At 40.4% G+C, this 11,175-nt stretch overlaps 1 protein-coding gene across 1 annotated transcript in view; it reads right to left on the bottom strand.

Annotated features, from left to right (window-relative positions):
• Positions 1-9,562, bottom strand: part of LOC123230865 (histone-arginine methyltransferase CARM1-like) — a 259,765-nt gene extending 250,203 nt beyond the window's left edge. Inside the window, exon 1 of the mRNA XM_044657043.1 lies at positions 9,358-9,562. Coding sequence (XP_044512978.1) covers positions 9,358-9,562 — 205 coding nt within the window. The remainder of the gene's footprint in view (positions 1-9,357) is intronic.
• Positions 9,563-11,175: the final 1,613 nt, after the last annotated feature.

The raw sequence follows: 11,175 nt of genomic DNA, 5'->3' as shown, positions 1-11,175 counted from the left end.
ACATTGATTGCTCATGGGTAGGATGAGCTAACATAATAAAAATGACCATTCTACCCAAATTAATTTACCTATTTAGTGCCATACCTATCAAACTACCAAAAAACTTTTCTTTAAACCCTTGTACTTTGGTGTATTGTATGATAGGTGGAAGATTGGTAAGGGTGGGCAATGGGGGTCAAGTGACTTGCCCAGGGTCACACAGCTGGGAAGTGGCTGAGGCCGGGTTTGAACCTAGGACCTCCTGTCTCTAGGCCTGACTCTCACTCCACTGAGCTACCCAGCTGCCCCTACCAAAAAACTTTTTTACTGAATTAGGAAAAACTATAACAAAGTTCATCTGGAATAACAAAAGATCAAGAATATCAAGTGAAGTAAAAAAAATGTGAAGGAAGGAGGCCTAGCAGTACCAGATATTAAACTGTACTATAAAGCAGTGGTCATCAAAACAGTATAGTACTGGCTAAGAGACAGAAGGGAGGATCAGTGGAATAGAATTGGGGTAAGTGACATCAGCAAGACAGTGTATGATAAACCCATAGAGCCCAACTTTTGGGACAAAATCCACTATTTGACAAAAACTGTTGGGAAATTTGGAAAACAATATGGGAGAGATTAGATTTAGATCAACATCTCACACCATACACCAAGATAAATTCAGAATGGGTGAATGACTTGAATATAAAGAGGGAAACTATAAATAAGTTAAGTGAATATAGAATAGTTTACTTGTCTGATCTCTGGGAATGGAAAATTTTAAAACCAAGCAAGAGTTAGAGAAAATTACAACATGTAAAATAAATGATTTTGATTATATCAAACTAAAAAGCTTTTGTACAAACCAAAACAATGCAGCCAAAATCAGAAGGGAAACAAAAAATTGGGAAAAAATCTTTATAATAAAAAACTCTGACAGGAGTCTAATTACTCAAATATACAAGGAGTTAAACCAATTGTATAAAAAATCAAGCCATTCCCCAATTGATAAATGGGCAAGAGACATGAATAGGCAATTTTCAGATAAAGAAATCAAAACTATCAATAAGCACATGAGATAGTGTTCTAAATATCTAATAATTAGAGAAATGCAAACTAAAACAACTCTGAGGTATCACCTCACTCCTAGCAGATTGGCTAAAATGAAGGAAGGGGAGAGTAATGAATGCTGGAGGGGATGTGGCAAAACTGGGACATTAATGCATTGCTGGTGGAGTTGTGAATTGATCCAAACATTCTGGCTGGCAATTTGGAACTATGCTCAAAGGGCTATAAAAGAATGCCTGCCCTTTGATCCAGCCATACCATTGTTGGGTTTGTACCCCAAAGAGATCATAGATAAACAGACTTGTATGAAAATATTTATAGCCGCACTTTTTGTGGTGGCAAAAAACTGGAAAATGAGAGTATGTCCTTCGCTTGGGGAATGGTTGAACAAATTGTGGTATATGCTGGTGACGGAATACTATTGTGGCTCAAAGGAATAATAAGCTGGAGGAATTCCATGTGAACTGGAAAGACCTCCAGGAATTGATGCAGAGTGAAAGGAGCAGAGCCAGAAGAACATTGTACACAGAGACCAATAATACACTGTGGTAAAATAGAATGTAATAGACTTCTGTACTAGCAGCAAAGCAATGATCCAGGAGAATTCTGAGGGAATTATGGAAAAGAACACTACCCACATTCAGAGGAAGAACTATAGGAGTGGAAACAGAAGAAAAACAACTGCTTGAACACATGGGTTGAGGCGAACATGATTGGGGATGTAGACTCGAAACTACCACACCAATGCAACTATCAACAATTTGGAAATAGGTCTTGATCAATGATACATGTTAAAACCAGTGGAAATACACATCAGCTATGGGGGAGTGGAGCTTGGGGGGTGAAGGGGAAAGTAAGAGCATGAATTATGTAACCATGTTAACTTTTCTAAAAAATAAATATTAATAAATGTTTTTTAAAAAAGAGGTTATTACAATAGTATTGGTCGTTGATCATGAATTTCTATCCTAGAATAGAAGCAGGGGAAATAGATAGGAGGAAACAAATAAGGTATGTAGAAGTAGAATTGATAGGACTTGACAACTAAGTGACTATGATAAAGTGAAGCAGCCGAGTCACTAATCAGTGGTTCTCTATTGCTTCTAGGATCAAATACAAAATTCTCTCTTTGGTATTCAAAGCCCTACATAACCTAGCCCCCACTTATCTTTCCAGTCTTACACCTTAATTCCCCAACATATTCTTTGATCCAGTGCCAATGGCTTCCTGGATCTTCCAGAAAACAACTCGCTTCATTTCTCAGCTCCAAGAATTTTCTCTGGCTGTCCCCCATTTCTAGAATGCTCTACTTCCTCCTCCACTCTGACTTCTGACCTCTCTGGTTTCCCTCAAGACCCAACTAGAATTTCATCATTTACTGGAAACCTTTCCTAAACCCTCTTAATTTCAGTGCTTTCTCTCTGATAATTATTTTCCATCTATCCTGTGTATAACTTGCTTTAAAAGTTGGTTTGCACATTATTTTCCCCCATCAAAGTGTAAGTTCCCTGAGGGGAGGAAATGTTTTTTGCTTCTTTTAGCATCCCTATCACTTAGCACAGTGTCTGAGACATAGTAGGCACCTGATAAATGTTTATTGATTGATTCAGAACCAAAGTTTGGCTACACAGCATCGAAGCAATAGACATTAAGCACATAGTTAGCAAGAAATTTTTTTTTAATGAGAGAAAAAAGCTTCCTCCTCCTGAGGGCTCCTCCTGAACTCTTCCAAAGTCATGATCTGTTTCCCCAGCCAAATTTCTGGAAAGCAAGGTCCCTAGCAGTTGCCTTGTGATTGTTCTGTCTCTCTTTTTCCCCTCCTTCACAACACCAAACCCCAAAACCATGAGGCTTTAGACATCTCATTCTGTCTCCTCTATCTTCCCAACACTCTCCACACTCTCTACCTCCCCACACAACAGGGCCTTTGCCTTATATCATAATGCCTCTTCTAAATAGCCAGTCAATTGAGTTTGTTTGTCTTAAGAGAATGGCTTGACCTTTCATGCTGCAGGCTTTATCACCTTTGAGCAATTTGTCATCTCTGGTTTAGTTCAGCTGTTCTTCATTCAAGTAGACATTGCTAGACTCCAAACTCAAAACGATTTTTGGAATGGCAGACCTTGCCAGAGCTATCCCTCAGCTGGCACATCCTTCAAGAACACAGGGTCACCTTCACCCCACGACAAGAACTCTGAAGAAGTATGAGCAAGTCTGCTATTAATTCGTTACATTTGCATAATACTATACAGTTTGCAGAACATTTTCATGTTATATATTTCATATAATTAATTAGTACAATATCCCTATGAGTTAGATCAGATACTGCTGACCCATTTTATAGAGAGGCAAACACAAAGCAAATAAAAAATCCAAAAGAACAAAGTGGTGCCAATGAAATTGCCCAATATTACACAATTAATAAATGGTAGGGCAAGATATTGTGACCCCCAAGTTCAGGGCTACCATACTGCACACATTCTTTACTACTAATGACAAGGAAAGATGTTTTCTTATCATATCCACCTAAATGATTCCTTGGCATCTCCTGGAATACACTAGCTAAGACTATTATAGGGATTCATTTATTCATTCTCTTCTTGTGATTTAATTAAAAGACAGTCTGTTTTCTCAAGAAAAAGGAAAAAAATTGAGAATACAAATGAGAAGAGTTATAGGACCATAGCTCTAGAGTTGAAAGGTACCTCAGATGCCATCTAGTTCAACCTGTTCATTTTACAGATGAGGAAAATGAGCCCCAAGAAGTTATTTGTTCAAGATCACATGGGCAGAAGGCATCAGAGATGGAATGTGAACTTATGTCCTCTGATTCCAAAGTTAATACACTTCCTACCTTCCCATACTACCTCCCTTACTTAAGAGACCTGCTTATTGATTGCCACACTTAATAACTGTATGATCATGGCCAAGTCCTGTAACCTCTCAGGTTACATATATATCAGCATGTCAAATGGGTATTATAATAATTGTACTATTTCATAGAATCATAAAGTTGGGGGGAAATCCCATTTTATAGATAAGGAACCAGAGGCCCACTGAGTTTCAATGACTTGTTCAAGCTCACACAGTTAATATGTGTCAGAGGCAGGAATTGAGACTTCTTCCTCTTACTCCGCATCCAGCCCTTTTTTTCCTATATTACTGTTGCCTCTTTCCCTTACTCCACTAAGGTTAGTGTGTAGAAAATGTGTTGTGAATTTTAAAACACTAGAGGAAGTGAATCAGTAGTATTCACTTGGATACTTTCTAAAAGCCAGGCAAATTTTCAAAGCTTTTAAAAAGCTACTTTTATAAATTTTATTTGCAAGGTTATTTTTTTAAGTGATCTCTGGATTGAGAGCCAGGTCTGGAGATGGGAGGTCCTGGGCTTAGTCCCTACCTAGCAGTGTGACCCTGAACAAATCTCTTAATCCCCATTGCCTAGCTCTTAGTGTTCTTCTGCCTTAGAACCAATACATATGTATCGATTCTAAGACATAAGGTAAGAGTTTAAAAAAAAATAAAAAGATTACCAGTTCTTCAAACACTTTGAAGGTTGGTATTTTGAATATGAATGGTACTGCCTCAAGGATGACTCCATGTTCCTCAGGTATCAGTAGACCTCCCATTCCCTAAGTTGCCTGGGAATTCCCAGTATTATCAAAATCACACAGCTGGACTACATATATACATTTATTTATTTATCTGTCTATCTATCTATTTATTTGTATGTTTATTTATTTATTTCTTAAGGGAGCAATTTTACCTATGAGAACTCAGAGTAAACTTGAGAATTTAAATTGGTGATAGCATATTCTAAAAAGAATAAAGCAATACCAAAATTTTAATACAGATATAAAAGAGCACATTTTAGAGATAAAAGTGCCATTATTATGAGGCTTATAATTTCCTTCAGCGTAATAGTATAACTTTTGATAGTACTACTTACCGTTATGTTCCTAATAACCTTGCTCCCTCTTCCATTTTGCACATGTCAAAATTATATTGGGAATTCTCCAAACAATTCATTCCAATTAAAAGCTTTGAAAATATTTTCTTCCTAGAGTGACTCTTACACTAAACTATTCACAAGTAGGTGAAGGCAGCTAGATGGTGGATAGAGTGGTGGGTGGGTCTGGAGTCAGACAAGTTCAAATCCAGTCTCATAGGCTTACTATCTGTATGGTGAGTCACTTATTCAACCTTTGCCTGCCTTAGTTTTCTCAAATGTAAAAGAGATAGTATTGGTACCTACAGTTCAGGATTACTGTGAGGATCTGTTGAGATAATATTTGTAAAAGTGCTTAACACAATGCCTGACATATAGTAAGTTCTTACTAGCTATTTGATAATGATGATGCGAATCCTAAAATGAGGCAAATTTAGCTACTAATGAATTTTAATTCATTCTTTTGATGTCTTGAGCTTTTTCTCAGTTGAGGTACTTCTAATGATGCATATTGTTACCTTTCTTCACTTTTATATTGGCATGGAGTTACTATGGACAAAATATCAACATGATGCAGTCCACCAGGAGACTATCAAATGGATTGCAAAGTAGCTAGGTTTAATCCCCACTTTCCTTCAAAGCACAACTTAGGTACTTTCTCCTCTTAGACTAGGTCATTCCTGATTCTCTTCTTTTCCCCCATGTAGCTCTCTGTGAGATGTGCCAGATAAATATATAAATCGCAAAGACGGAACTCCATTAGAGCCCTATGTGAAATCTTTACAGTTTGATAGGATCTAAAAGAGTTTACACTGTACTGGCATTGCCATTGAGATTCCAGAGTCACCACTATGCTCAGTAGCATCAGAACAGGATTTCAGTGGTAGGCCCCTGGAACTGATAAACTATCATGAACAATACACTATCAGAAGGGAGAATATGGACTTCAAAGAGTTACCTGATCAAAAATGGGAGTTCATAGAGAATCCCCATTTAGTTTTATTCTATTCTTTTTTATAATCCATGTGTCTTCCTCTATGAATAGGCATCACATCTTGCCACATTTTCCCTTCTAGGTCTCTCTGGAATAGAGCTAGACCTTCTACGTCATTTCATAAAAAACAAAAAATAATGTATACTGTCTACGTTCTTCATGCTTTAGATAAATTCTTACAAGGACTACATTAACCCTACATAAGCTCCTTCACAGGTCTTATACTTAACCTTGCGTGTATAAGTTTTACTTATAAAGATACTTTTTAAAAAAGGGTATGGGAAGGTGGGGGTAGCTAGGTGGCTCTGTGGATTGAGAGCCAGGCCCAGAGACAAGAGGGTACTGGGCTCAAATCTAGCTGTGTGATCCTGAACAAGTCACTTAACCCCCACCACATCACTTAAGAGGTAAGGCCTGGAAGCTATGTTAATTTTATTCTCACAGTTACAGGAAAATTCATACCAAGTCCCATTGCCAAGGTCTGTCTCAAAATTATATTGTTGGCCATGAAAGGGTTGTTATCAGTAGCTTCAGCACAAATCTACCTCACTTTAGAACACTTAATTAAGAGCACAAATCAGTGGTCCTATAGCCATATCTCCAAGCTCTGCCATTGAGATATTCTCTAGGGATCCTTTTAGTTCCATAACCTATGATCCTATTTCATTTCTCCAGGTCTGTTTGTTTAACTGTAAAATCAAGGGGTTAGATTAAATTATTCTTAAAGTCCTTTTTGGATCTAATAATCTATGATCATGTTAAAAAAAGTTATCATGTTAATTTTCTTAGGATAGAAAAGATTGATGAATCCCAGGAAGATAATGATACAAAACTAGTAAATTCTTGAATTAGAAAAATGACTTTAGGAACAGAATTTAGAACTGGAAGGAACTTCACATCCTTTGTAGCTCTAAAGCTATGGCTCTATAGTTTATTCCAACCCTTCTATTTTGGAGGTGAGGACACCAGCGTCCAGAAAATTAAGATAACTTGCCCAAAGTTGTTTGAAGACTGGAACCTAGGCTTCCTAATTAAGTCTAGTGCTTTTAGCATCCCTAGCACTGTTTCTTTCTTTCTTTAAACCCTTATCTTCTATCTTCAAATGGATACTGGAAGATGATTTGAAGACAGAAGAGCTATAAGACACAGGCAATAGGGCTTAAGTGCCAAATTTGAATCCAGGACCTTTTATTTCCAGGCTTGGCTCATGACCCACTGAGTCACCTAGCTTCCCCTCATCATCTCCTATGTGTTTCCTCCCCCCAACCCAGTAGTCTTTCTCTCTATGTAAACAACTTTTTTAGCTACTTAATTATGAACCTACTATATTACTCTAGTGAATGTAAGTTCTTTGAGGGCAGCAAATGTTTCTAGGTCAACAAATAACAGTGACTTGCACAGAAAAAGCACTTAATAAATGTTTGCTGAATGTGCTAAAAACATTTCTTGCATTATGATTAGTCTTATTAATTAGAATTCTTTTGATCATTCCCAAGGATCCAGAAAAAGGATGATAGAACTTATTGCTTAATTATGATTATGATTATGGATAGTATTCTCCAATCAATATGCTGACAGGGGGTCTCCTCTCCAGAGACAAATGGTAAGGTTGGGAGCTCCCAAGAGGGGAGGAAGTTGTGCTTGTCTCTGAGTTTGGGTTCGAATTCTTTGGATATTCTGTCAGATTTATTAAACACTGCCCTATATTTGATGTTTTGTTAGCCTGATGGCTTAACTCAAAGCTGAAGTTCCTTCTAGGGAATGACAAGAGTCAAATTTTAATGTTCTCTGGGAAGCACTGGGTATGATCATGAGTCAAGAGTTATGGAGAAGTCTTTAAAATTAAACCCGATTCATGTGAGTTCAGATCTGCAGTTCTATGCCATGGATTGTATTTGGACCATTCATCAAAATATTTTTGGATCCTGTCATTCATAATTTTAGCTATCCTTCCATGGAAAATCAGCTATATTTGAATGCTAGCTTTGCTAATGCTGCCTGTATGGCTTTGGGGCAAATAACTTCTTTGGGTTCTGTAAGTTTCCTTATCTGTTTTAAATAGTCAGGTGGAAGAAACAAACTGGATGATCCTTAGATTTCTCCCCACCCTCTCAATTTTAAATCCATGATCTGGTAATTCTAATGAGGACAGCAAAGCAAAAGGACAGACATCTGTACTCAACGCTCGACCCTCAAAGGATCTGAATTTTTAGCTTAGCCCTGAACTCTGCACACACTTGGTGCTCAATGAAGCCCAAATTAATGAAAGTAGAGTACAACCAAATAGCCAAAGGCAGTTTTTTCCTTGTGTTTCCTAGTCTTTCCTACCTCTTGGTTACTACTAGTCACTGAAATAATTTTACCTTAACCCAAGCAGGTCCAAGAGATAGTACTTAAAACTCTTAGTAAGTAACCCTCCTTCTCTTCCCCCACCAGGTTTGACCTTTAAAAACGGAACTTGTTCTGTCTGGCTCCTAGAGGACACAACCTCACTTACTTGCCTAGAACAGCAATATATACTTAATAAATGATAGCTAATCAAATTCTATAGATTTTCCATACTTCACAGAGCTTCAATCCCAGGTCAGGGTTCTAGAATGACTTCTTAGGTTTGGGATCTATCCAAACCTTCTAGGTCTTGGATGTAGTTGAATCTTCCCTGACCCCCAGCTAGTTCTCTTTCCCTTCCCTCAGCCTAGCTTCCTTCATAACTTGTGACCATAAGTTTAGAGGGACTTCAGTCGCTCACTTCCATTTTAAGTCTCCAGCTTCTGGCTCTTCCGGCAGCTATAAAGACAACCTTCTCCCTTTAGTAAATCTCTTCCCCAGTGCTCTGAAGTTAGAGCAAAGTACCATCTATTAGATTGCAGTCAAGATTCATTGAGTTGGAAGGAATTTCAGACAGGTCCGCCAGTTCAGCTGGTACCTGGCTAGGAATACCTTCTCCAACATCCCCAACAGGTGGTAAGCCAAGCCCTGCTTAAAGACCGTCCTTCACTTCCCATCCCCCAGGGATGGGGACCTCTCTTAACTCTGAAGGTAGTCTTAACTGTTCAAAAAGCTTTTTCTTACATCCTAAATATTAGCCTATAACTTCACCCATTGTTCCTAATTCTGCCTACTAGGGCCAAGAAGAACAAGTCTACTCTCCCTTGCAGGTGACAGCCCTTCAAATAAGCCAGTTACCATGAATTCCCTCACCCAGACCCTCCCACTTATTTCTGTCTCTCTTCATACACTTTTCTCTGCACACCTCCGCCCCTTCTTCTTGTCGTGTCCCACCCTTCCCCCCAAGCCGCAGACGAATCTCCCAAATTCAGGCGGCTGGCCTGGATCCCAAGTTCTGTCCAAAGGTCAGGTACTCACGACTCACCATCCGTCACAGTCAAGTCAGCATCCTCTTCCCCAAGATGCACTTCCAGCAGGAGGGGTTTCGAGTTGCGGCGGGAGGGCTGCAGGCCATCCAGGAGCTGCTCCTCATTCACGAAGTGAAGTTGTACGAGGTACCGCAGCGGCTGTGGGTCCGGGTCCGGGTCAGTGTCAGCGGCCGCTGCAGCCCCGGCCGCTGCCGCAGTCATGGTCTGGGCACTCTCGCTGCAGCAGCAGCCGCAGCCCTCGCTAGCCTCTGAGCCCCGTTGGCCGCGGCTGCAGCTGATCCCGCTTCAGCAATGCTACTGGAAACTGGGTCGGGGGCCCGAAGACTGAAGACCGAGGAGAGGGAGAGTGAGGGCGGGAGCTGGGCGGCGAAGAGCCAGTTCAGCATCCAGGACGCCTTCTGGTTCCTTCTGACATCTCCAGGCCAGCGCGGCCTCTTGTGCCCCTCCTCTCGGGAAGAAAACAGCGGCCCACGTGGATGTCCTTCCGCGCGCGTGAAGACTGGGACACTTAGACGTGCCCCCGCTGCACGCAGCTACGCCACGGGTGGGGAGCGCTCTTTGGGCCCGGCTTGGGGCGCTTGGCAAGTACCTGGTGGGAACTCTGTGGTTTGGAAGCAAAAGGGTGACACCTGGTGTTCATTGGGGCTGCGCTGGCTGACGGACAAACTGATTAGGGTAGGCCCTCAGGCCAGAGCTGGGCGGGGTTTGGAAAGCTAAGGAGGTCAGAGCTCTTTTATGGGCCGCTGGTTCCTGGAGCAGAATTCTGGAAGCACATTCAGTTCGGTTAAATTTAATTCATTTCAACAAGCATTTATGAAGCACCTGCTGCATGCCAGGTGCTTGAGAATATCCAGACAAAAATAGAACACTCCCCAACAGACCCAAACCTCAAGGATCTTATCTCGTTTATCTAGGAAAACAACCTGTGCACAGAGGAGGAAATAGAAAATTTATACAAAAGAATGGGGCGGTGATGAGGGGGAAGAGAGGAGGAAGGACCCGGGTAGGGTGGTTACTATCCTCTCTGGGAACTGGGACAGGCCTGGTGTAAATGGTGACACCTGAACTGACCTTTTGGGAAGAGACATCGATCGACTTACGGAAGCTGGCTTCCTGACCATATTTATACCTTTGCTGCTTTACTTCAATGGTTTTAGGTAAATCAACAGAATGATTCTCTTAGGGACCCTGGTGGTTGCATCATCTATTAAAAAGGGGAGCCTCCTTTCTACCAAAATCTGGGGAGGAACCTTCCCTGTGCCTGTTATACAGAGCCCCAAACCAAAAGAGGAGTGTAGGAAGACCCAGGTGTTCTGAGAACAGCTGATGCTCAGATTAGCTCTCAGTTCTGCCTACTTGCCTCTTTCTCATCAGGAAATAAAAGATTCAAAAGAAATTTATGGTCCCAAAATCCTGGTTAGGGCAAGTTCTTAGTTTTCCAAAATATATTTTAAAAGGGAAAAAGTACCAGATTCTCCATCTTCATCATTTCAGCCTTGGCCAAGTACCTCATGCTGGATTAACATGGCTTTATATAAAGATCTGGAAGCAACTGTTCAGTACTCACAAGCTTTCTTCAAAAATGTCAGCAGGGAACACGCGGGATTTTTAATGTCAATGAATTACTCCAAATCAGATCAAGTGGGGCAAAGTTTCCAAAGCACCTTCTCTAATTTGAGATCTCCACAATGCTCATCTAATCATAATATGGATGATTGGCAATCTATCAGCAATTAAGGGGTACTCCACTTTTCCTCTGCAATCCCAGGTTACAGGGGCATCTCAGTTGATTCCCTTGGTAAATTCTACTTTAT

The sequence above is a fragment of the Gracilinanus agilis genome, chromosome 1 (genome assembly GCF_016433145.1).
Source record: "Gracilinanus agilis isolate LMUSP501 chromosome 1, AgileGrace, whole genome shotgun sequence".
Taxonomy (NCBI): domain Eukaryota; kingdom Metazoa; phylum Chordata; class Mammalia; order Didelphimorphia; family Didelphidae; genus Gracilinanus; species Gracilinanus agilis.
Note: the sequence above shows the minus strand (reverse complement) of the source record. Positions and strands in the feature narration are given on the sequence as shown.